The sequence below is a fragment of the Sinohyriopsis cumingii genome, chromosome 2 (assembly GCF_028554795.1).
Source record: "Sinohyriopsis cumingii isolate HCF-2022 chromosome 2, ASM2855479v2, whole genome shotgun sequence".
Classification (NCBI taxonomy): Eukaryota; Metazoa; Mollusca; class Bivalvia; order Unionida; family Unionidae; genus Sinohyriopsis; species Sinohyriopsis cumingii.
The window spans coordinates 62,706,897-62,734,476 of NC_142962.1; the positions used below are offsets into that span (position 1 = coordinate 62,706,897).

A 27,580-nucleotide genomic window follows, 5' to 3' on the forward strand; every position below is an offset into this window, starting at 1 on the left:
GAATTTTTGTGCAGAATGTAACCAAATACTTGATTTCTTATTGAAAGTTGCAGATTTCATGGTGAATCAAATTTCCAGGCACAAACTGCCATTTTTGATGATAAAATGAGTAATATATCAAAGGTTTATTTACTTGTTTTAATTGCTATTTTTTTTTCACTTTCAACAAGTGGGGCCAAGTCCTTTCCTAGTTTGTATTATTTACAGGAAAAAAAATTTATCAATGCCTGACCCCATGTTATAAGTGGTTCACAAGTTATCCGAGCATGAGTTATCAAATGAGAGTTGTATTATTAGTTTTTACATTTTTTCAGCCTGTTTTTTGATGAGGGAAGAAAAGACCTTGCCAGGACTATTGAATCACTCTTAAAACCAGAGGTTTGTATTGGTCTTTTGTGTTAAGCCTGAAAACCCCGATAATGCCTTAATGAGAACTCGTTTGTAAAGGTCTTCATTATAATGGTCAATTATGTTCTTTGTCTTTGTAGTAGATCTATAGCCTGAGGCAAATGAGGTCTTTTCCCAAGAACTAAGAATAACAAATAAAATGCATTTACAGCACATGTGGAATTTTTCCTTCTTAAACCAGCTGCATTTTGACCTTGTAAAATGGCAGTCTTGCACAAACCTGTAATGAGACTGTGACTTGTCCGGTTGATCTCCGCTACCAGAAATGTTTTTTTATATATGAAATGCCGAGATCTCACAGTGTACAGTACTCAGGCCAGATGTCAGAATAAGCAGATTATGATGTAACAATGCACTATTAAGATGGTTTGTCAGTATGAACAAAGAGTTTGTATTTCTGACAATATGTAAATTCCAGTGCATTTTATATCAGATTTACGGCTTCCTTTCATGATGCCTCTGAATTTCTTCACTCCAAACCCAAGGTTGTATATACAAGTCTAAACAGTCAATAATGTCAGGGGAAAAAAATCACCAGATGGTATATTTTGTTGCCAGTAAGGAATATAAATCTCAATCTGTGACATTGCCAAAGCCCAGCATGATCCCTGAATAAACTTTTTACATGTTATTTTGCCTACTTTTAAGAAGAAAAAACTTTTTTCTAGTACGAGAAAAATACATTTTATGAAATTGCAGGAGCCATGCCATGATCGTCTTATATTAGATTTCATACACAATCTCTTCCCCAAAATTGATAATAAACTTTGTATGTTACTTTTTGTACTTGTAAGAAAGAAACAAAATTTTCATGTATGAGAAAAGTACATGTGTATGAAATTTTGGGAGCCACACCACAACCATGTTATATCCAAATTCACGTTATAATGGAGTATGCTACAGTAGGATCACACTGTATTAATAACAGTTTGTGCTTCAAGACTTAGAATTATTGAAAGCACGTTCCAAATATATCTTTTGAAGATTTTAACTCCTGTGTATAAAATCAGTTTGAAACTTGAAGTGAACCTGTCAAGGGGTATTATAATGGTTGACATGACTCCATCTAGTTAGTACCTTTTCATTAGACTCTCTGTTTTCTTAATTCGTTGGACACAGAAATTAATAAAAATACGTAATTCGGTGAAAGCAAATTTTAATTATGTTTTAGAAGACTGCTCCAGTGGTCTAGTGGTTAGAGCGTCTACCTTGGATGTGGGAGGCTGAGTCTTACAAAAGACTTACAAAAATGGTACTAACAGCTGCCTCGCTTGGCGCTCAGCATTAAGAGGTTAGTGTTAGGACTGGTCAACCTAGTGTCAGGATAATGTGACTGGGTGGGACATCATGCTACATGTCTGCGGCATGATGCCCCAGTGCTAGACATCACTATAAACTGTCACACTGCAGACATCATAGCGATATGACTGAAAAATTGTTTAAGCTATGTTAAAAATCCAAATCACACACACAATTATGTTTTAGAAGATTCAGCCTAAAAATAAAAACATTTCAGTGAGAAACATATGGGATAATGCTATCTTGTGGAATTTGAGAAGAGCTGTAAAGTCAGAGATGCTTTTGTACATCATTAATTTGTGTGAAAAATATTAAAAAAGCAGCAAAGTAAGTAATATCCACATAATACACAATGTTATTACAAGTATGTTTGGGGTTGTTGTAACATAACTGGAAAGTGAGTTGTAATCTTAAGAAAAGCTTTGTTTCTAAAAATAGATACACTCACATGATGTGCGTGGTGCCACATTTCCATATTTGTATTTGGCTGTTTGCCAGTTAATTTAATGCTTAGATTCATTGTCCATGGATAGTGTTATGAGGTTGTTCTCTTAAAATAAATAACAGAAAAGGGTGAAAGACAACAAGCTTTGTAAAATTTAATAAAAAATTTTTTTCCCTAGATTAGAGAATTTGAGAAAAAAGAGCCATGGTATTGCAGATTAAATCCCAAAACAATCCAAGAATTAGATCAGACACAAGTCCTAATAATTTAAAGTCCTGAATAAAATTTAGTAAAAGTCGAGACAAAAATCCCAAAACTGAAGTCAGTGACATGTCTGTGGTATTTATTAATGTGTTGATGTGTCAACAGTCTTTTGTTGAATCACAGAAATATAATTCTAGGTTTGAATATACTATAAATTCCAGTCAATGTCTCTATCCAAGAATTTTTATCAGAGCACTTTTTTGTATTTCCAAAGAAAGAAATCATTTAAATTCAGTAATTTGAAGAAAATAAAATTTAGCCCAACTGGTCACAACATAATACATCGTGAAAGTACTAGATGTTAAAGTACAAATGACCAAGTTCTCACCATTACAAGATTATATAGTTCTCTACATGACCTTAGGTCACAATTAGCATTTTCTATTTTTTTTAAAAACATTACCTAATGGAAAATAACATTCTAGAATCATCCTGATTTTTACAAAATCAAAACACTAACCTGTAAAATTCACTTTGGAAACTCCAAAACCCTGACCCAAATAAACATATTTCTATTAATAAAGATCCTGATATTAAGCCCATACACATAGAGAATAATTTTGCTATTTATTAGTTGTTTACATAAAATGAAATTTTAAAAAAGTCAGTCAGGTTAAGCAGAAATAAACTCAGTTTTGGACAAAGTCATATCCATCATACAATGTTACATTACAGTTGCATGTAATGAAATGATAAAAAAATTAAAAACTAACAAACAAACAATTAAATTAAGTGTACATAACATAGTTAAATTAATGTTTATTTGCAACAATGGAATTAAATGTCAATATTGTGTTGCTATTAAATGTTCAGTTCATTACTTAAGGTTTATTTGCCCTTCTTGGTCAGTTGCACCATGTATTTTGCCACACAACTTCACATAAGTGCATTAGAAACTATACATTGTAATTAATTCTAACCGACAGGAGAACCTAGATTGCATTATTTTAATTACACGTGAAACAGATCACTGTGGTTCTCCAATAAGCTAATGCTTGTCAATGATAAACCATTTTACTATTTGTACAGCATGTTGGGAAATTTTATTTGATGTTTTCTATGATGATAAACCCACCCTCTACTTTTAAAAGAATTTACATGACTTCCCCAACCCCCTTTAGGGTGAAATAACAATGCAGGATTGCTTGACAATAATGTTTTGCTTCACTCTGCTAGGGAGAAGCTCTCATATTTGCACCTAGGAGGGGAGACACATTTGAAAAGTTTACCAAACTTGCTTCAGAAAGATTCCAAACTCAGGTGGAGGAAAACTACGACAGCAGATTGTGGGATCTTCATTGCCAGGTGACTGTTGTTTTCATCTAGAGCATCAAGATGCAAAGAATACTATTTGCCATTTTTGACAATAAAGTGGGATTACTTTGTGAAATTTTAAAAAATGTAATAAATATATGTATGCACTTTGCAAATTGCCATCAAGTGAATCTTAAACACTTTGAAAACAAGTATATGTTAGCACAGATGTAAGATTCTGTTTATCACATGGCAAATGATACAACATTTATTCAGTTAAACCATACAGTAGAATACTGAAAGGACTTCATATTCTCCAGACAAGATGACATTACTGAAAATGATGTAACATTTATATGGGTAATATTAAATAAATTTGACTTTAGTTTTTTGAGCCTGAATGACAAACTGTTTATATAATACAATTGCTGTTGGATTTGTTTTACATTAATGCACAATCCTTTGTTTTCATCCATAATTTTTTTAAATTTTTTTTACAGTTTTAGACATTTTTGTTTCAGCTGCTGCAGAAAGGTCTGGAGCTTTATGACCCAAATATTCATTTTCCTGTATACCTGAGACTCAGAAAGCCTCAGAGACTGGAGAGGTGACAAAAACAACAAGGACAGATTTTCTTTAGGGAATTATCTGTTTCCCTTGTCTGGAATGATTTTTTTTTTTTTTTGGCAACACCACTCCGGAGTTTAGTTATACCTGTCAAATCTAAAACAAATGTGCAGTGCTGAAAAAAGAGACATAGGCTTTAGGGCTGATGACATCAAAGACATTGATAATATTTGTTTTTCTTTGCCTCATCACAACAGTGGTAGAGGCGTGTATTGTTAACACTTGTCTATCCATCCATCACACCTTGATCATGGTTTGCACTAGCATCATTTACACACTTTGGTTTCATGACCTATATTGTTTTTAATCCACTTTGTAGAAAGTTCAACATTCCAATCACTTTAGCATCATTGTTTGTGACCATATGTCTGTCTGTCTGTTTACCCTTTAGATTAGGGTTTTTAGATTAAGCTGAATATAAAAGTATTCACACTTTCAAACTAAATTAAAGGTGGGGTTAGCAGAAGGGAGTCTCTTGTTTTGCATGATCTGAATAGTTAAATAGCAACTCATAATCCATACATCTTGGTCTGGATAGTAAAGACCGTCAGTCTTGTATCCTTCAATGTCTTTTCTTCACTGCACTTTGATAGTGGGTTTTTTATTATTTATTGGTATGAATGTTTGGATAGCCTCCATTGTCAGCTTGGCTTGTAAAATTACTCAACATTGACAGTGGACAGTTTTAGAAATAAAGGTCTTTGTCCTGGAGGCACACAGTCTTTGACATTGAAACATTTATGACATGAACCAAAAACGCTACATGATGGAATTAATTGTCAACCTGACTGGATAAAAAGTTTAAGGAACAGTAAGGTTTCAGCCTTCATTATCTGTTTTAAAGAGGACAAATCTGACAAATATTGGAAGCTTTTCAAGACCTAGTATTACTTTTTCAAATATTTTATTCCACTGAAAATATTCCTCAAAAAAAAAGAGCAAAGAATATTCACAGTGATACAGAAGTATTGACATACAAAGCAGTTAGTCAGTTTTGGTTCTAATGTTTTGGCTGTGTTCTTGTGTTTGAATGAAAAGGAATTATAACATGCTGTTAGAAGTTTGTCCATGTAACTTTGACATATGACATATATTTGATGCACAGATTTAATGGAATCTTGTTTTATTTAGGTTTCAAATTTTATCCTTTTTTGATTGCCTCTTCTTAACAATGAAATATTAATCAACGATTGCTTGTTTTCAGTATTGTTCAGTTTGTATAATACTTAACTTTATTATGGTGGAAGAAATCAGTTTCAAAACATTTTATGTTTTTTTTTGTCTTGATAATGATTACCCATCTTGGTATATGCATTTATTGTTTTCAGCTTATTCTTTTGGGAATGTTTTTTTCATTTTTTGTACAAACTGTTTCACATGTGTTTTCTGTAACCTGCTGTGTATTCCTTTTTTACTTAAGGTTTCTGTTGGTAGAATATCTTTCATGTTAAGTCTCTGGGAATATTTATTTATTGAAATTGTTTCTTTACAAAGAAAGAATTTTTGTGTCTTATTTAAGACTTTAATTTGAACATATTTTTAATACTATACCATTCCTGCTATAGTATCAATTTCAGTGCATTTCATTTGTATGTGACAATGTTTTACTTTCACTTTTGTGAAAATTAATATGCTGCTTCCATTCCAGTCTTTATATATGTTTGGTTCTCTTTAAAGTTTATTTTCAATGCATTGTTTATATATCTGTTTGACTATTTACCAGTGCTTGTTAAAACTGCATGTGTATTTGTAAAGGTATGTTTGGTATCTTGATCAATAACGAAATACCACTAGATTTTTTGTGTGTCTCTTTACATCATTTCTAATATAATCATACTGTGTATTTCACTCTTAGGAACAGAAGTAAAGTTTTTCACTTGCTTAAGATTCACCATCATTAATTCAGAGCTTCTTTAAATCATTAAGAATTTTAGCTAACCTTGCTTTAAGGTATGGTTCTGCTTCAGTTTTATAGCATCTGCCAGGCATCTATCAACATTCGCTGTTTTGACATTTGGTCAAAAACAGCTTTACCAATGTAAACCAGATTTCATTACAATCATTCAGGAACCAGAGAACTTTAAAGTTTATACAAATGATGCTGATTTGCCAACAGATATTGCTGCAGTTGCTAAATTAGAGCAGCCTTTAAGCAACTTCTTTGAAAATAATTAAAGGTGTTGATTTGGGACCAGATTTGACAGCAGTTGGGCATTATGCCCTTCACTTGTATATAAAGGATGCCACTGTGTCTTTCAGTATGATTGCCATGACTGCAAATTACCACAAAGTTCTATGACTTGAGAACTGCATAAATATGTTGACTAAATTTGATATAAAAAAACATTCTGACTATTAAATCTTTCACAGTTGTACGATTGAGGCTGAGCTGCCATTACATATCGCTGATGTCACTAACCCAGATTTCTTTGCCTGCTGTTGTATTTGCCTATCAAGCCAGTGTCAACTATGTCAGTAGATTTTAACAGGAAAATTTTCCATGACAAAACTTACAGAAGAATATGTTATTGTATTTATTTACATTGGTTTCCATCCTAATGGCTTTGACCAGGCGAAGTGCTGTATATAAGTGAAAATTTCACAAAATCGATCTGCTGCATAATGTGCCAACAAATCTGGATTCATGCAGTTAGGAGAAATCAGTAGAATAAACAACTCGGATCCTGATCTGCATGTGCAATATGCTATGGCAGTTCAGGATTGTCGTTGTATGCAGTCTGACCTGAGTTATAAGTTGGTATATACAGTACATTGGGATTGGAGTCATTATTACACTGTTCATTAAATATGATTAAAAGTTGATAATACTCATTTGCAGTATATTTCATGACAGGGATAGTTTCTGTCTCTCTCTCTTTCTCTCTCTCTCTCTCTCTCTCTCTCTCTCTCTCTCTCTAACTACTCCAGTGGCTTAGTGGTTAGAGCATCCACCTCAGATGCGGGAGGTCGTGGGTTCAAACCCTGGTCGACTCATACCAAAGACTTATAAAATTGGTACCTCACTTGGTGCTCAGCATTAAGAGGTTAGTGTTAGAACTGATTGGCCTGGTGTCTGAATAATGTGATTGGGTGAGACATCATGCTACATGTCTGCGGCATGATGCCCCAGTGCTAGACATCACTATAAAGGGCCACACTGCGTACAGCATTGCGATGTGACTAAGAAATTGTTAAAGCTACGTTAAAGATCCATCTCTATCTTCCTCTCTATCTCTCTCTGACTGAAAATCAGTAAAATATATCTAACAAACTTTTTTCAGAAAATCTCAAAAACGTATAATTGATAGGGAATTAATTATATGTACATATTTAACTAAGAATAGAGTTTCATAGTTTATACTATATTGCTGAAACACTGTGCATCAGGGCTATTCCCTTGTCTATGTCATTTGATCAACTATGCATTTCTAACTTGAGTTGCTTTTCTTTATCAAAATTGTAAACTTTTATCTAATCAGTAGCTGTTTGACTGTTCATGTTTGTAAGGGGAGGAATAAAACTGATGACCTCTGCCTGATTCCTCAATTTGATTTTTCTGTTAGCTTTATATTTTCTCATTTTCACTGTGAAAAATAACTGACCCTAAATCTTGCATGTGTTGATGTCACCCTAATAGACTGAGTGGGTTTTTGGATTACTCTAAACACAAAAACCAGGAAATTTAAATAGCATCTCAATTACAATTTGTTTGTGTGTGGATGTGTGTGTGTGTGTGTATATATATATATATATATATATATATATATATATATATATATATATATATATATATATATATATATATGTGTGTGTGTGTGTGTGTGTGTGTGTGTGTGTGTGTGTGTGTACTAAAATATGCAGTCCTGATGCCCCAGGTTAAACAGAATTTGTTAGACTATGTTGACATTATGATATTTGAAGCTGATATTGACATGAGAAAAAAAATTATAATTGTAAAATTCACAAAAAAACAATAATATTTCAATCTCCTCCATTAGTAATGACTTGAAGAAATTAAATAATAACCAAGTTCCTTCATGAATCTATCTGCAACAAGAATAATCACACAGGATTATAAAAAGGTAGAATGATTCTTCTTCAAATATGTTACCTGATCATAATGCATTAGGAGAAATACTACTACCTTGCAAATGCAGCCCTCAAGGCTAAAACATGTTAGTTAAAAAGCTAAAGGTTATCTGCCCACCTAGGTGGCATTTAGTATGATTCTATCCTTGAAACAGTGACTGGTGCCAACTCATTACAGGAGCATGTTTTCTGGAGACAGAAAGGCCTCACAATCCACATACAAGAATTTGTCAGTTTTCTGCCTTAAAACATGTTGGAAGAGTGTTGAAGGAAAGTATACTCCATCAATAAATTTCCAACATTTCTTTCTTCGATGACAAAGTTTCTGGCTTTTCAGTGTCATTACTTTGTCATCCTCACACACTTAGGAGCCCTTTGTATGATGTACCAGAATGTCTCGTAAATGCATCACCTCTCATTGCTATAGCTGTATTTAAATATGAGAAGGTATGGTGTGTGGTATAGAAAACTTGTATAATATTGTATAATTTCTACTTCAGCCGGATATATAGAGGTAAGTTTTCTATATTAATCTAGACTTAGCCTACACTTTTTAAGTATAACATGACACTTTGCTGATTTTACCAGTAAAGATCATATTTTGGGCTTTCCTGTAGAAATCTTTGTCTTACAACTGATATAGCATCCACTTAGTATCAGAAGTGATACAACTGCATTTGTATGTGCATATTCGGTGTGTACTATAGAAAACTCGAGTATATTGCTGTATAGTTTCTGCATTGATCAGATGCATACAGGTCAGTTTTCTATGCATTGATTAGTCATAGCATCCACTTATTAGTTGCCATAAGCGATGTTTCAGTGAATTTACTTGTATAGGCAGTCAATTGGCCTACAGTTAACTTTTATTAGAATTTTTATTTTCACATCCAGTTTTTAAGAATTAATAGTGATGCTACAATACTCTACCAGTATGAGCAGCCACATGTGCCCTTTTATAGGAAATTGTCTTGGTGTATAGCTCTACATGTACACTCTGAAGTTTGTAAAGCAGGATGCATGCCATCCTATATCTGTGTATATTGTCTTCTCTATTTGTTGCACAGATTTAGACAATTGGCAAGATCAAGTGTAAGCTTTATGAACATTAAAAAAAAACGGGATTGACAACCATTCTGCATGTGTAACTTGTTCTGGTCGCAAATCTATGAATACACGGCAGAATTGCATATTATGGACAGAAACTCTAAGATGTAGTATGGGGGTTACTAAAGGAGAAGGGGCAGAAGCACACCTTGTGGGATGAAGACATCACTTTGCATGCAGATATCACGGTGGGGAATAAAATGGCTTCTCCATGGGTATCGCACTCAGCATGTTTCATCAACCATAAAGCAATACAAGCTATCACGGTCATTGACAGCTCTGACTTCCCTCACTGTCACGTCATGACAAGCCATTCTTGGCAGAACCAGTATACCGTTTACCATATGGGCTCGACACCTAATTGCCTTTATCACCTGCTTTTGAACAAGATTGAGATCAATACAAACCACCTCATTTGTTGTCTCACACTTAAGATGTACGAACTGGCTATGTGGATCAAATATCCCATGCCCTGCCCCAACTTAATGAAGCAGACAACAGCGTGCCATCTACGATGGCCCTATTCCACTATGACCAGAATCTGCCATGTGGCTCTGATTGTAATGGGTCAATACCACATCCAATAGTCCATTCTCAACCACTGAAGATCTTTATATGGTTTGCTGAATTCACATAATGCAGGCATTCGCGTGGATCAGCCTAACTTGCATAGTGCCGTAAGACACTCACTGCAAATTATGCCTTAACTGCTAAGTACATTAGTACCCAGGGGATGTCACTTCACTTTGTTCTCATTCCTTTGCCACTCAAAGGGAGTCTTTATTTAGCATCCATTTGAAAGTTACCGTATCGCACTACCACAATCGATCGTCCATTGTAAGCCAAAGACAGTAGGTATTTATTGACTAAAAATTGGAACAAGATCAATATTAACGTAAGCCTACACAGCAGTTTAGTGTGTTTTTGTGGATCAAATATAGCCAAACCCATCTCAACACAAATAATGGCACATAGTCAGGAAAGATAAAATGGAACTGTTCTGTCAAAATCATATTCTGCCATACTTATCAGACGGGTAGTAACGGTCCTCGGTCTTCAAGGTAATGTACGAACGTACAGATTAAATGTGCAACTTCTCATCCGGGTTTCCACAAGTGCATTTGTTGTGTGGAACAAATTTTGCACTTCTTATGTAATTGATTTTGTTTAGGTCTACTGTTCATATTACAAAACAGCTTATGCAATGGTGTGTCATTTTCTGTAGCACAAGTTTGTAATCGCTACTCCGCCTAAGCTAACCAGAAGATTGCGATTAAACTTTACACACATTCTTCCCAAGATATAGTCGATCCTAAATTTAAATATGGCACTACGCAGACATCCAATATCATATGACCACGGTATTTTGAAAAATATTTTCTTTTCTTTTGCTACTCCACATGAACAGCTCAATTTGGAGTTTTCACTAAAAGACTTCTTATGAGGTCTTGGTGGTTCTAACTTGAAAATGGTGCTGATTTGACATCAATATGGCATTCTGGTGGTCATTTCAAACATATTATCACACATCGTCCTCAGTGAATGATCATATCGACATGGAGTTTTCACTAAGAGACTTCTTATGATATCTAATTCGTCCAAAATTAAAACGGTGATTGTGTAACTTCCAACATGACCACAAAGGCATCCATCTTTTTATTGATACTCCTCCTGATTGGACGGTCATTTCAACATGGGTGCTCGCAATAAGGATTCTTATAAGGTCTAGTAGATCCTAAATGAAAATATCCCCCCCCCCTTGAATTTTAATAAGAGGAATATTTGATGCATAGTTGGTCCTGATTGAGAATGGTTCTAACGTGACATTTAGTATGACCACCAAGATGGCCATCGTTAAAATATTTGTATTGCGCCTCTTTCTCCTAACAGAATTTTCTAACCAAATGGAGGTTTTCACTGAAAGACTTCACATGGTGCAACTAATGAAATTCTCATCACTCTGGTTGGTCCTTTGACAGATATGGTGACCATCTTAGAAATCTTATTCTAGCTACTTTTAAAGAGATGGCTGTATTGACATTGGGTTTCACTAGAAGACTCATTATGTCATGTAATTGATTCATAATAAAAATGACGATGATTAGCCCTCCATTATGACCATGATGGTAGTCAGCTTGAAAATATTGTTGTCACTACGTCTCCTGTAAAGCATGGCATAGTGTCATAGGGTTTTCACTAAAGACGTCTTTATGATAATGACATCGGATTTTCAATAAAAGATTTATGATATAGAAATATGATCCTAAGCGAAAATCGTATTGATCAGATTACTGATATGGTAGTCATCTCGAAAGTTTGTTATAGCTTTTTATGAAGAAAGGATAGTCATATCAACATAGGGTTGTCACTAAGATACTTATGACATCTAGTTGGTGCTAAATCAAACTGGCGCTGACCAGCCCTCGAACACGCTACTCTATCAGAGTTCATACCAGCCCTCGAACATCGCTACTCTATCAGAGTTCATACTATCTGTAGAGCGCCCCCTTGCAATATATTGTTTTTCCTGTATTAAATTGATGCTGATCTAACCTGCAAGTTGGATGATTTGATGGTCTCTCTCCTTCGGAATGGTCATATTACCATGGGGTTTTCACCAAAGCATCGTGTTGCTGGTTCTGAATCAAAGTGGAATTCATCTAACCTCCAACATGGAGTACCTGTGTAGCCATATTGAAATTCTTACAGCTACTCCTTCTTAATAAAAGGTAACACTGACATGGGCTTTTCACCGAAATACTTGTGGCAAGATTGCTGAATAAAACGGTGTAGATCTGACCACCAACATATCCCGACTTTTGCAAAGAAGTTTATCAAAAACAGACCTAATTGACCTTGGGGTCGAGTCAATGGTCATTTCTTTAATGTATTTTTGTTCTTGATTAGGTTTCTGAGCACGACTTTAGTATAACAAAATTAAATGTTTTTACATGTGTGAGTTAACATGCTCAAAAGATACCGGTAAGCGCAGTACAAAATTAAGTATCATGGCCTTTCCTATACAATAAATAAAAGTTGGCAGCTAACCAGACTATCACAGGCCGCTACTTAGCTCTTCACAAAGAAACAAGCTAGGAGCTGTCGACTGAAAGGAATACTTTCTCTATCGATTTCTCTCAACCATCTGCTTATTTTGATATATGGCAGCTCAACTTGCTGCAAGTTGAAAGTAAATACATTTTTTACAACGTTCAAAGTGAACTATAAGTTAAGAATAAAAACTTTAAGTGACCACTAGTAGAAAGTTGAAAATTATCACCTAAAATATTTCTTTCTTATGACTGGTTCAAGTTCTTTCGATCAATTTTACTGCAACTTTGTACCTGTCATTTTATGTCAATCTGTTATATTTTTAGAAGTCAAAATTCTTGATTTTATCAGCAACTTTCTCATATCATTAATTTTAATCTACATCCTATTCGGATGGGACCAGTGGGAAAGTTAGTTACAGACTTCATATGCAATATTATAAACACTTTTCCTTCCATGCAGAAGTCTTTCAATGCAAAAGTCTAAAAGTTTTCCACACAATTTATTTCGAAGTTGAGTGTCAAATTATGTTAGAGTTAGTACAATGAACGAAATGTGTAATACATGAGCATCACAAAACATGAATACTTGTTTTCTAAATAAACATTTGTTTTTTTAATAAACAGGTTCTATTAATCTTGTCATTGCTATATCTTAATTGTGCAAATTTCACAAAAATAGTTACTATTATATTTATTTTATTGGAATGGTTAACCTTTAATTACCTGACATAAGTCGCAAAGCATTTTGAAATTCATACGTTTCTATACAGTCTGGATGTTTCTCTATCATATATAAAAACTATGGATCTGAAATGTCACCGTGTTCTATAAAGTTCCTGATAACTGGATCATGAGTAACATGAAAACCTATTTTATGATTGCAAAAGAACCAGTACGAATTTCTGTACGATTCGGTACTGACGTTATCCGAGCACCATGTTCTCGCGCAGTAGGGACAACTTCGCTGAAGTGTGCTGCGAAGCTTAATCTCCGTACGACACCGGCAGTGATCGTCATGAGGTATTACTATATCACGAAGACGAACTCGTACTGAATCCATCATCTCTTTCCATATAATTGCTTCCTCGCGCTCTGTCTCAAACCGTTCAAGTCTTCTCTTATAAATCCGTGCTTTAACCGTGAGCGAAACTTCTGATTCATCCAACTCCCTCAACTGCATATGTGAGGTTTCGAATTTATTCACGCACAGCTCCAATAACTTCTGAAGACGACATTTTTCTGACACCTCCAGGCATTTAATCAAGAAATCGACCGAAGTGTACGTTGGTGTTTCAAGCCGATTTACTAAATGCTCCTCGCAGTTTTTCTTCAAGAGGTCTATCTGATACTCTTCGGCCAGAGGCAATAGGCGAAAAACAGTATCATCAGATAGCTTCAATTCGAGTCCTGGATGCATAAAGCGCAGTAAATCCTCAATGGTCTGATAACTCTTTCCCGGTAAATTAATCTCCTTTTCATGTTTTTCTCTGAATTCTGACGTAAACATGCAGCTGAAGACGGGTGAAGCTAACGCCAAAAGACTTTTGTTTGCAAACAATTTTTGTCCTTCGACACAAAGGACCACGTCACTAAATTCATACTCTGTGTTAAACGGATGGTCTGGGTTGTCGCCATTCTCGTGCTCCATCTTGTGGGCGATGACGCGAGAAACGCTGTTGCTAAGTGATGTCACGTGCCGGGAGTTGACAAAGAATTACGTTACATGACAATATGCGTGTACAAGTGGAATGTACGCTCAATCGGGCCATTTCGACGTTAATTTTCTTTTGATTGATTAAGTCGAAAAAATAAAAGATTAAAATGTTTCATTTGCAGATTGCCACAAAGGGATCCAGCCATAGCTATGTTTGAGGATGTTCCATTAAGCTTTTTATAATAAATATGTTAAAGAAGCTTAAAGAAACTAAGTCCCACAAAAACTTTAAATATACATATTTAAAATAAATCGATAAATATTATTCATTCTTTCTCGATCATTTATGATTAGGATTCCATGTCTCTAAATGGACTATTTTGATGTAAGGACCTCAACGCCGTTTAAAACGAGCTGTTGTTAAATCATTCAGATTTATATAAGGACATATTGGTAGCCTGCAATTTCACCTTTTTGACTGCACGAAGCTGAAATCCATTAATGTGACCGCATTTCAGACAAGTCTGTGGTTGTTGTTGTTGTTGTTATGGTTGTTATTATCATTATTAGTAGTAGCAGTAGTAGTGGTGGTGAGTGTGTGTGTATGTGTGTGTGATTTGAATTTTTTAACGTAACTTAAACAATTTTTAAGTGTGTCAGTTTATAGTGATGTCTAGCACTGAGCCATCATGCTGCAGACATGTGTCATCATGTCCCACCCAGTCACATTATCCTGACAACAGGTCGATCAGTCCTGACACTAACCTCTTAATGCTGATCGCCAAGCGAGGCAACTGCGATTACCATTTTTTTTTTATAAAACAAGTCATTGATATGACTCGGCCGGGGTTCGACTTTCCGCATCCTTGTACATGATGACGATGATGATGATGAGGAGGAGGAGGAGGAGGATGGCGATGATGAGGATGGTTGTGGTGGTTGGGATTTTGAGGATATAATATAGACACGGCACTTCCAACTTTATTAACCTACTGTTTGAAAGTAAATCCCGTCGGTGAATATATTTTATAGGCTACAACATTACATTTAGGGACCCCGAGTGGCCGAGTGGTCTAAAGCGCTCTCCGTTATGGATCACTGCCATCTCACCTCTGTCTGCGTGGGTTCGAGTGTCCGATTCGGCCAACAACAACAAGACATGTACACAATTACGTTAATGGTATATCATTCTGTAATGTAGTCTTCTTAAGAACAATTAGCTAAAAATATGTTACAAATCCCGCCAACCCGTATAATCTTGATCGCGATTGAAAGGCATCAATTTGGATAAAGTTCCATGTTTGCATTGTCTACCAAATATTTCGTAAAAAGAAGAATTATTTATGATTGAAAGAGACATGCAAAATATACTAACTCATATAACTGTGAAGAAAATTGATGCATTAAAATTCGTTGTTTTATTTTGTTTTGAAAACATTAGACCGCTTTAATATTTCACATGATAAAGATGATTTTTCCACTATCTTTACGGACTACAAAAAGTTTCATCTTTAATACCTACAAATATAAAGACATGAAAATACTGACATGTTAACATAAAGGAATATTTTTACTAGGGTTTAAGAAAAAATAGATATTTTACATTGATATAAATGTTTCACTGTAAAATGTAACATTACTACATGTGCTTACGGCCATCATCTAAAACTTTCTCGGCCCTGTCAAATTGACTTCGGGCTCAATCACAACATTTTAAACAACATATGGAACCTTTCACGTTTTCAGTAAAATTTGAGTTCCATGTTTTTCTTGACAATTTTGACACTAATTTTTGCAACTCAAACTTGTGGAATGTTAAGTATTCTCTAATTTTGAGTCCTGTGTTTCGATTTTGCCCTCATCATCTCTATATTGTCGACCTTGATTTTCAAATTAATGTGCCGATATTAGCATTGTAACTCTAATTTCTAATAGAAAAGGCTTGTTCTTTCTTAACGAAATAAACTCTTTTCGTGTAATAATCTTGAATATAATACAATTTTTTAATCCGTTAGTGTATTTAAAATTTGGTGTCATTTAGATGGATGATTTTGGTTTTGTTTTACGACATAGCAACACAAGTAGGTTATTAAGTGCTGATGCAATTGGAGTAAAAGGGCCTTCTCCCATGACACACCATGGTAGCAGACACAGCTTGGGCTGATCTGATGGTAGGATTCGATCAACCGCACTTTCGGCCCTGAGTCCAGTATTCTAACCACCAAACCACGTGACGCTTACAATTCATGGACATTTTTTTCACTTGCATGTAACTGTTATTAAAATTTAGTTTTATATAATGTATCATTGTTGCAGCTTTTTATATGTATGGGTGGTATAATTAAATTTTGACGTAATTGTAACATTTCCAGATGAATATTAGATAACATCGACGGTTACTACGTTTATTAGTGAATATCACCTTTACAGACTTACTTAAAATGTTACATTCAGAAATCATCTAGAACACAGTACAGTGTTCATTTACATTCAGAAATTATTCAGAAAACAGTTGACATTTACGTTTAGAAATCATTTAGAACATAGTGCAGTGTACATTTACAAAACAAATATGATGCAAGTCACTGAATTCATCTTTGCAGTTATTTATTTTATTTTTGGGGGGAGGGAAGGATGTTCAACAAATTGCCGAATAAAGCAATGTATAGTTGTTGCAAAATTTTGCAAATATTTCTTCACATCTCTGCTATCCATGGACCTTTCAAACATGTAAACTAACCTCTCTTTGCATCTACTTGTATATCTACGAGAAATGGATGTGTTGTCTGCACGAGCCTGGTTTTAGTATTTGTATCATGTTACATATTGTGTGCCAACATGTTGGAAATGTTCCCACAACCTGGACTAAAATACAGGAGATGTGTAGTAACAGAAATATATAATAAAAAAATAATAAGCGAGAGCGGCGCTTACAGCAAATCTGAGAAAGTTCCATTTAAATGTGCTTGTTTCACTACTAATTCTAACAGCATAAAGACACTAAATCTTAGAAACGGTAGCGTGAAATGCTATTTGTGGACAATACATACCGCTTTTGAAAGTTAAGCACAAGAAATTGGAAAATTCTTATCTCCTCTATAAAATCCGATATACTATATTACATACTCTGTATATTTTACATAGTATGTTGATGTCTCGTCGTAGGACGGGAAACAAGTAAAACATAAAAGTGGATGAGCGCGTTTAAAAGAAAGTTTAAACATAAAAATACAAGAAGGGAATAAATTGGCGCTGCTAATTTCGAACTCACGACCTCTTGTTTGGCAGCCTGGACACACAGAAAGAAAGGCAAATGTGGGTATTTATATATATAATACTTGGTGTGAGCATTACATACACTTTGTGTATATTGCATATAATGTGTGTACATTACGTATATTGTGTGTATATTACATTACTGTGTGTATATTGCATATGCTGTGTGTATATTACGTATATTGTGTGTATATTACATAAACTGTGTTTATATTACATATACTATGTGTATATTGCAATACTATATGTATATTACATATGATGTGTGTATATTGCAATATTGTGTGTATATTACATATAATATGTGTATATTGCAATACTGTGTATATAACATAAACTGTGTTTATATTACATATACTATGTACATATTACAATACTGTGTGTATATTACATATGCTGTGTGTATATTAACGTATATGTATGTCATTAGCACACGTATTTAGCATCATCCAAAGGCTTTAAAGTATTCATTATTGACAACAATAGAAGGGTCCAAATCATATTAAAGGCATTTATTATTCTTGGGAATAGAATTACAGAGACATGAACGTTTCCTCTGCCTGATCAAACATCTCTGAGGCTTCCTGAATTTTGTTACAAAACCATACAGTATTTTATTTGTACACCAGATTTCTTTTTATTTTTTTATTTATTTAAAAATGTTATAGTAAAACTTTTGTAAAATACTGACGCCGTTTATTTTGACAGTGTGCTGATGAATACATCTGATGAAAATGAATCAAAAAGCTGATTTTAAAGTTTAGATCACTAGTTGTCTTTCTGAAAAGCTCTTGGCTCCTTTTCTGTCTGTTAAGAGGAAATAAACGTATGTATTCAGCTTTAATGAAGTTACTTTTATCTAAATGTTTGTTGTTGTTTTTTCTTTTTATCCATTTTTCTCTCTTTAACAATTCAGATTTTCGAATAACGTTTACACATTTGACATGTTGTGAATGTAGGTGTATTTGCAAACAAATTGTTTAAAGCGTATGCCAGGATGTACAGAATGGATCGAACGTTCAAATGATGGAGATTAAAGCGACTTTTAACATTTTATTTCGAAATAAACTGAGAAACAAAATTATCATATCTATCACAGCTTATAATTTCATTAAGAGCCAGGTAAATAATCCCAGGGAATAGGTAGCCCGCTTTTCCATTGATCTCGAGTGCTAAAGTACCTCGAGTTTGCATGGTAATATGGAACATAATTCACACGAATAATTTTACGGTCAACGTGTTTCGTCATACTGTTCACATGGTAACTATGCCACAAATAGTATCATCGGGCTTATGGCATACGTTTACACATATCTCATGTACTTTCAAACAAGTTTGCAAACAACATTCCGTGAGGAGCTAGCTCTTTAATCCAATAACGAGATCTGAATTTTCGCGGCTAAGTCCCGGTGGAGCCATCTTGAAGCATGTTGGTGCTACTGGGACAAAATTTGTATCCTTTGTATGCCGGTTTTCCACTGTTGACACACTAGTGTGGCTACTAAAAGACCGTTCCTGGGTTGTTGCATCAGCATCCTTGGACTTAAATTTTATTTTGACAGCTGAAATATGATTCTCCAGCTCTTTTTCAGAACGACTCGCCAATATTCTGTCAGATTGTGAGGACATATGCGCCTCACGAGAAGTAGCTTTAATTGTTCTTTGTGAAAGTGATGAAGTAGACGTTACTGCGTCATCGTATTCTTTTTTCCGTTCAATATTTGTTTTCTTTTTCTCTAGTTCTTGTGCCTGTAGGTGCGCCAACAACTGACTAGCCAGTTGTGCCTGACGAGACGTTGTCTTTGGGTCATGAAGGTAACCTTTGATCATATTCATTACCATATCAACATACACCTTGGAAACGATATCGATTTTTGGAAGGGGGAGAGGTAAGCCCATCCTTCTGAGTTTTTGAAGTAGGAATGACGATTCATTTTGTATCTTCTGGCAGGATGATTTTTCTGCATCAATGTCGATGTCAGACATTGTCTTTGATCTAGAACTCAATCCTAAAGTCTCTAAATTCTCTGTCCCTAATTCCTGAACTGCGAAAGTGTTTCCACGAATGACTGGGATTGATTCTGGAAACGTGACCTTTTTGTTGGAAGTCTCCTGCTGGTCTGATTTCTTCAATTTATTCATTTGTTTAGCTTTCGTCTTTTGATGTGATGATATGAACGGTAACTCAAATGTTTTCATGGTGTAACTGAAATTCCTTGGTCTCCCTTCGATGTAACCTACTTCGGAATTGTAGTTTTCTCCATGTACTCGCATTTCGTCTACTTCACTACTGTGTGCATCAGGCTTGTCTTCCAGTTCCATGGAACTGCCATTGGTGGCTAGGGTAGTGGTTGGATTTCTAGGCATGCTTATAAAATCAAAAGGAAATACGATATGACTGACTTTCCTTAGCCCCTCGGTATTCTTGTCGACTGCATTTGGAGTTTGTGAGCGGTTCTCTGATTTTACTTTAGTGTCAGCTTTCTGGGGATGCGATTTCAATCCAAGCTCTTGTGATAATGACATAATTTTTGCGTTGTCTTTTTCACGGGCTTTTCTTCTCTTATTAGCCTCAGCAATATACTGTCGCCTCCGTTTGTCAGTCGTAGAAAGGAACCGTTCCTGCATAAAAGAATCGGATGAAGAGGATCTCTTTTCATCCGCTACAACAAAATAAACATATGGGAAACCGTCGTTCTCTCCCCTTGGTCTCAAAGATCCGAGATCAGAGACTGATCGATTGAAATAGCTAGTTAGATTTGTTCCTTGCAATGTAGGTCCACATTTTAAGTCAAGTTCTTCTTGCATTCTTTTCTTTTCTTGGTACCTCTCCCTAGATTTCTCTAATTTGTATTTGATAAGCTCCATTTTCCTCTTGGCACACTCGTTTTCTTGGTTAGATGGAGTGACTGGCTTTTGTGACTCTGAATTTTTTCTCATTGCATTGTTGATTTCAGTGATGGTTGCAGATGGGGCGGGGCTGTTAGGGAAAGTTTTCCTGCGAATGCCTTTACGTATTTGCACCTCTCTCGGATTGTCAATCTTTGCTTCTGTAAAGATTAAGTAAGGTATTGCTGTAGACCCCATTCCAGTGTCTCTTCTGCAAGGATAAAATATGATAACAGCAAATTGTATTTTAATATAAGAGGAAGATGGAGAAGAAAACGAGGATTATGATGGTGATAGTAGTGATTATGACAAATATTTAGGTTTTCTTTTTGAAAACGTAATTTACTTTATCTTTTTTAATACTGACATGTTTATATTGTCCTGTGTGAACCACAGTAATTTAATACTTTGGATAACATTTCACTACTCAAGCAGCGTTTGATTAATTTGCTAGAAGAATAAAAAATATGCAAAAATTTAATAATTTCTCTAGATATGATCTTAATTAATTATTACCCTTTGTCACTTTCAACATTTGTACAACTACCCCACAGCCCCTCTTTTTCTCTCAACTAAGTACCTACTGAATGGAAAAACACGTTGGCACACAGTTACTCAATATATCTGATTGTGATACGCAATGGGGGAAAAAAAACGAATGGAAGAAAATCAAACTACTGCATTTATACAAATATGATCTTTAATTTCTCGTTGTTTCGTCGGCCTCCCGAAACAAACACTTCGTAATAGCATCACACATCTGTTTAAATAATTGCACAACCTACCGTAGCAGTGACGCCTACATCCGCAATTAGCTCTAGACATTCACCCACTTTCCAAACAATTGTAAGACTGTATCTTTACGTTGGTGACCCTTCTTAACAACGCATTGTATCTTAGTCAGATTTATGGTTTGGTAAGTACCCATTGAAAATAGTCGCCAGATCATTATATCCCAAATAGCCCTAACAACAGTTCTTCGTGTTTATAATCGAATACACATAAAACATGTGATCTAGGATTGAAGAACGGGTTGTCTTTGAACTGCTGGGATAAATCTTCTTAGTGAATATACACCAAGAGCACTTATTATGACTGAAAAGAAATATATGGTTAGCATGGCGCACCACATGCAGCAGAGGTCAAGGGGTCTATACACAAGTGTGAATTGTTAGGAAACATTATACCGACTCTTCTGTTTCAATTATTAATGCTCCTGTGCTTTGAATTTATATTCACAGCAGAATAACATCAGTTATCAAGTGACAATAAAAACGTGTAACAAACGCTTATATGTATGTATGTGTGTGTGTGTGTGTGTGTGTGTGTGTGTGTTACGTTGTTGGTTGTATTCCACTCACCCACTGCCGTCCACCCTCACCTTGTGTATGGTACTCGTGAGTGACAACGGACCTTACCAGATGGACAAGACGGGGAGAAAGAAATTAGTTTGCAAAATAAGTATTTTTTTAAATTAAAAAAAACAGGAATACCAAATGTAAGATCATGTTAACTAGTTGGCATTATATTATTTAAGAACAGAAACTTAACTTCTCTTTCCTTTTTCGTGGTTGGTCAGAATGAAACAGTTTATTGCCGAAAATAACGGTATAAATGATAAATGTTGGTCTGCAAACAAATACTAATATGTATCAACCTCTAAAATAACATTTTACGACATCCTAGATTATGGGAAACTCAAGTCCCTTGATACGTATTAATCCAAACTTCTAGTTAGTTCATTAATCATCAGGATAATCCATTTCCCTCTTAGAGTCTCATAATGAATTAGCACATTAGGGTCCTATTGAGCCAAGTAAGCTTAAGACAAACATTGTCTTAATTACTACACTAATCCTCATATGTGTCACATTTGCACGTACAACTCCGATCACTAAAATTTCGTTTAGGAACGGGCTTGGGTGGAGCGCCATGATGGCATATAGTTGGCCAGGATATTGTCAGAAAATAAATCTAACAGCCGCGGTAGCTCACAGATTAGCGTGCCTTACTCCCTGATGAAACAGTGCGAGTTTGAATCCTTCAAAGAGATGTGCCCTGGTGATCTAACTTAATGTGTCCTTGGGCAAGACACTTTAATCTATTTGCCTCTGCAATAACTATCATCTTATATGTTTCTGTGCTATAAAGCACCACACCGGCGAAGTCACCATAATGACAACACCTGGAAAGGTTTAGATCTCACCCTGAAACCTTTACGGGCATCAATCGCAAGGAAAATGTGTATCGCCGCAGCTGAGAGGTTAGAGTGTCCCAGTTCCAGTTCTTTCATATTGGTCTGGATCGGGCACTGTGGTGTTTCCTTGGGCAAAGTACTTTACTCCCATTCGCAACTTCGAAGTCAACCCTACGTATCATACCTAGAATGTATGCAGATATGGCCTTTCGGAGCACCTCGGTTGGGCACGAAACAATAATTGACTGAGAAATTGCGAATGCATGGAACTATTTTTTCATTTGAAACTTCTCTGTCAATCTTATAGACTATAACTAATCGAGCGGGCCGAAAACATTCGGGTTTCATTTCTTGCGGAGAAATATCTGACAACAAAGTGTTTTTTTAAATTACTGCGCCGACAAATGCGTGCTGCATATTTTTGTCCAACACCTGGGATGTTTCGATTGCTTTACTCCGATTGCCCAGGCATGATAGAACCTTTCATGTGTTGACGTGTCGTTTAACAGATTTCAATCAATTAATAAAAGAAACATAAATAGGTAGCTTAATCGATTATTTTGCATTTCTTTACCTATTCTCCATACCCCCAAACCCCATTAAAACAATGATCGGTCTTTCACGTATGGAGGACCTGCGCCAAAACATACGAAAAGCCCTCCGCACTCACTGAAACGCTTAATGTCTGTATCAAAAATCCGCTACAAATCACTGATTGCATGACTGTTAGCTAACCCCAAGATAAAGCACAAATATACATATGGTGTTCATACACTCTCCAGATTATAGAACTTTCAAAATACAATCGTAATATTATTCTTTAACAACAACCCAATTAATAATTACGTACATTCCAATGTCCGGAACAATTTAGGAATACGTATTCACTGGGACATATTTTCGTGTCAAATGGGTCGATTTTTTTAAATAATCGGAGTCTAGGTGATTTGGACTATAATGTCACTAGCTGTTAAAACTAATTCAAACTGGCATGAGGCCGACATCTAACAATCGGAACAACGGCAGATCTGTGATGTTGTCTACAGGGGATTGATTTTAGGAAGGTGGTGAAACTTTATAATGTTTTTCGGTGCAAACGTACTAATTTGACTGGCAAAAAGGAATTCGACCAAACTCCCACCCCCACCACTCTTTCTCAGATCATAGACGTCGTTTGCGAAGCTAATTTCATTTTTGAAGATTCCAAAATGTGCAATATTTCAAGGAGTCACAAAGTGGTTGAAACTATAATGGAACTTTGAAACCAAATTTTCTTTAACAATATTTATATTTACCGCATTAAGTATTCTTATTATCAACGTTTATGCCAGTGTCATTAAAAAAAAAAAAAAAAAAAAAAAAAAAAAAAATATTCTTGTAGTAATCCAGGTGCAGAACTCACTGTGTAACATAACATCGTGCCCGTTGGCCAAGATGATCATTTGTGGACTGGTGCAATTACAAACTCTCGTGTACAATTTGTAAATTTCCTTTGATGAGTACCTGTGGACAGTCCCAATTACAAAACTCTCGTGTACATGTGGCTTTACGAGTACTTGTAAACAGACACTGTTACAAACTCTTTTGTACAATTGTAACATAGTGATATGACTGTTTCGTATTCATGAGAGGAAGTCCAAGTTTAACTATAGCCCCAACATGATTTGCCCGCTTCAGTAGATCCAATATAGATTTCGCGATATTGGTGGATTTCGCTTTTCTTTTGTTTCAATTTAGGTATCACCCCACCCCTATCACCCAAATTGGATTGAGATTAAAATTATGAGGATGCCATAGGGTAATATGTAGACTAAAAGACTACAACCCGTTTGCTTCGTTTTACTATCTGTATTAAATATAATACATATGGAGTTAAAAAGCAATATGAGTAGATAAAAATGAAATTTCAACAGAATGCTAAAAAAGAAACTAAAGCAAACAAAGTGTACCTTTAATTTTATTTGAGTTAATTTTTAATTAACACTACTACATGACGCATTTAATACTATAAATAATCCTTTACAATAGTTTAAGTTGAACAACAGCAATTATCTACGATTATGTTTAACGTCCTTTGACCTATTCATATGGCTTGTTTACAAGTCATGACATCATATATACCGAAACATACTCTTCAGTGTCAATAGCAAACTCTATGCAAATATCGCCATACTGAACTAAAAATACAATTAATGGTACGTATATGAGTAAAATATCTGAGTAACTTTAGTTAGAACGGGAGTCCGAATACGAAACATAAATACTCGATACCCACTCTCTAAATTTAAGTATGCAATTAAAGTTATACAATATATGTCCTTGGGACCGTATCTGTATATTGTTATACTATATATGTCCTTGCGATCATATCTGTATATTAGTATTTCTCACTACACACACACACACACACACACGCGTGCGCGCGCGTCTGAACTGAATCATACGCGATATCTGTACTAACTGACAGGCGTTTAATTTAGATTAAAGATTTATGCATATCACACAACTCCGAGCCTCAAGTCGGTCCTCTCATTCATATATATAATTCACCAGTTACGAACGGTGTATATCCGTTTGTCCCCGTCCCCATCCCCAATGGAGTTCAGCCCGGCAGTAACTGACTTTATGAATCCGGGCCTGTTCACCTTAATAAGCGTAAAGTGCCTATCGATCATCATAACATATTCCTGTTGTGACTATAATAGTTTTAAAAACTGCTTCATTGTGACATTAGATATGTACATACATAATCTTAGAATATACACTTCTTAACAACTCAGGTTATGTTACTTGATCGTGAGTTTTATATAATTGTACATTCCGATGAATTTCAAATTAAAGTTGAGTATGTTAAATTACCACACACAAAATTAAACATATGTACCTTTCCTCCATTTTTACGCTTTGTAATCTCAATAGTCCTGGTTTCTTTCATTTCGTTTGTCGTCCTTAGCATGGGATATATTTGCCTAAATATTGGCCATTAATTAATATTTAGACATAGTGATGGATCTAACTGTCGTGTCCAATGAAATAAATTCAAAATGTGGAATCGTTTGACTAATGTTTTGTTTAGCACAACAAAAGCAGAAAAATGGAGAGACCATATCTCTTACAAAGATATATTATTACTTTAGGAATGGACGTGTGCCAGCGCATGAAATTTTAGATCATGCGTTGTATTTGTAAATTGTAAAGGTAAAAATATGAGGCACGTGACAGTTGTATTCAACATATCGGCACGTAGGTATGATTTCTAAATATATCTGAATGTACCTTTACTGACCTAAAAATTGATTAAAACCGTATTCAACATTGGTTCACTTCACAGCACAACCAAGAGTAATGGAATATTTGTTTGTAAAGCGTATTGGAATGTACAGAAACATCAAGGCATATATATTTTCAATAAAAACCGAGATATATAAAATGAACATGCATTATTGTAATGTGTCTCTTTAAAGGGCAAGTTGATTTCTCTTTTGTTGTGTCCATATCAATACCATTTTCATCCGCGAACAAAATATAGAAGCAATACTAAAGCTCTCTAAAATTTATACCCTTCTGTCTTCAAAATCGACTCTTCCATATTGATATATTTTACATATGTTCTACAACAGGCTTGATGCCTGTGTCCGGTAGGTGAAAACATTGCCTTACAAGAGTCTAACTTCGTCATCATAGAATTTCTCAAAAAGAATCTTGGAAAATCTACATTTCAGGATTTTATTGGTTATAAATATGTAGTTTATTTATATAAAAAAATCAGACAAGAAGCATTTTCTTCGCTATCAAAAACAAAGATTTAGAAGGATAAAAACAGAGTCAGTCGCCTACTCGAATGAGTCAGATAGCAGTGTTTGATTGGTTGAATTCCAATGATGACGTCAGTTACAAATTATCAATAACCTGTGATGATTAAATTAGGTTTGTGGTACAACAAGAGCTTGAATTTAAAGGCAGCATCTCGGCTCGCAAGAGCATCAAAGTTGTGTTTTATTCCACGGTATGACCCTCTAGTAAAGATTATGTCACTAAAACTAGGTACATTAGCTAAATTCATCTTAACGCTTTCGAGAAAAGAAACAGACAATAAGCAAGCAAGTATGACAATGCCCATTTATAGCAGCGGAAACGTAAGTTACAGGCAGTGTAGGCATCAGAGTTTACATATTTCTAAAGCAAGAGACAAACAGCGGAATTTTTTTTAAATGTGTAAAAATATTGTAGATTTGAATATTTCATTTCCGCTGTGAGAAGGGGGGGGGTGGCATATTTTTAATGGACACTCGGGATGATGTTAATCTAAAGAAAAGTGTTTATTAAGTATGCATAACCTGTGGTTTACATGTATGTTGCCTATGGTTTAGTAAGTATGCCGATGGTGGTTTAGTAAGTAGGCAGGAAATTTGGTTGACTAACTAAGTATGCAAGACATGTGGTTTACATGTATGCAGGCTGATGATTGGTAAGTATGCCGACGGTGGTTTAATAAGTAGGCAGGGTCTTTGGTTGACTAAAAATGCAGGTCCTGTGGTTTAAATGTATGCAGTCTGTGGTTAATTAAGTAAGTAGACAGCCTGTGGTTTAGTGAGCATGCTGACTGTGGTATAGTAAATATACTGAATGTGGTATAGTCAGTTGGCAGGGCCTTTGGTTGGCTAAGTATGCAAGACCTGTTGTTTACATGTATGCACGCTATGCTCTAGTAAGAAAAGTGTGCATGCCTCTTGAATTTGAATAATAATAATAATAATAATATCAACAATAATAACAACTCTATTTATCTGACACACACACACACACACACACACACACACACACTATTATCACAGAGCGTTTGCAAATATATATCCTTCCATGTTAAACAATGTTCATCGTTATCAAAGTTTGTTCTTAATGGCCGTGCTGAAATATGTAATACAGAGGAACTTCATTCATCTGGATTCTGTTTGCCCGGGCATATTTCAACGGGAACGGAATTCCAAACGTTAATTTGCTCCGAAGCCGAAAATGAA

At 35.2% G+C, this 27,580-nt stretch overlaps 3 protein-coding genes across 4 annotated transcripts in view; 1 reads left to right on the forward strand and 2 right to left on the reverse strand.

The window, feature by feature from the left end:
* The window catches only part of LOC149805036 (calmodulin-lysine N-methyltransferase-like), a 46,374-nt gene extending 40,282 nt beyond the window's left edge, over positions 1 to 6,092 (forward strand). The window contains exons 9-11 of the mRNA XM_089946769.1: positions 315 to 378; positions 3,593 to 3,721; positions 4,192 to 6,092. Of these exons, the coding sequence (XP_089802895.1) occupies positions 315 to 378; positions 3,593 to 3,721; positions 4,192 to 4,281 (283 nt within the window). The 3' untranslated portion in view covers positions 4,282 to 6,092. The remainder of the gene's footprint in view (positions 1 to 314; positions 379 to 3,592; positions 3,722 to 4,191) is intronic.
* Positions 6,093 to 13,117: 7,025 nt separating this feature from the next.
* On the reverse strand, positions 13,118 to 14,220 carry LOC149805037 (uncharacterized). Its single transcript, XM_089946778.1, has one exon. It carries the CDS (start codon positions 14,192 to 14,194, stop codon positions 13,346 to 13,348), a length of 849 nt encoding a protein of 282 aa, XP_089802904.1. The 5' UTR covers positions 14,195 to 14,220; the 3' UTR covers positions 13,118 to 13,345.
* A 4,296-nt stretch (positions 14,221 to 18,516) lies between these two features.
* LOC149805038 (uncharacterized) lies at positions 18,517 to 25,653 on the reverse strand. Of its 2 annotated transcripts, none has more exons than XM_089946748.1 (2): positions 25,447 to 25,653; positions 18,517 to 20,576 (listed from the first exon to the last, which is right to left on the reverse strand). In XM_089946748.1, exons 1-2 carry the CDS (start codon positions 25,455 to 25,457, stop codon positions 18,836 to 18,838), a joined length of 1,752 nt encoding a protein of 583 aa, XP_089802874.1. In that variant the 5' UTR covers positions 25,458 to 25,653; the 3' UTR covers positions 18,517 to 18,835. The 2 variants fall into 2 exon arrangements, with proteins under 2 accessions (XP_089802874.1, XP_089802882.1); XM_089946756.1 differs by lacking the exon at positions 25,447 to 25,653 and adding an exon at positions 21,151 to 21,287.
* Between the last annotated feature and the right edge of the window lie 1,927 nt (positions 25,654 to 27,580).

Coding starts and splice junctions, on each gene's coding strand:
- LOC149805037 (XM_089946778.1), bottom strand. CDS start 14,194: ATGGAGCACGAGAATGGCGACAACCCAGACCATCCGTTTAACACAGAG.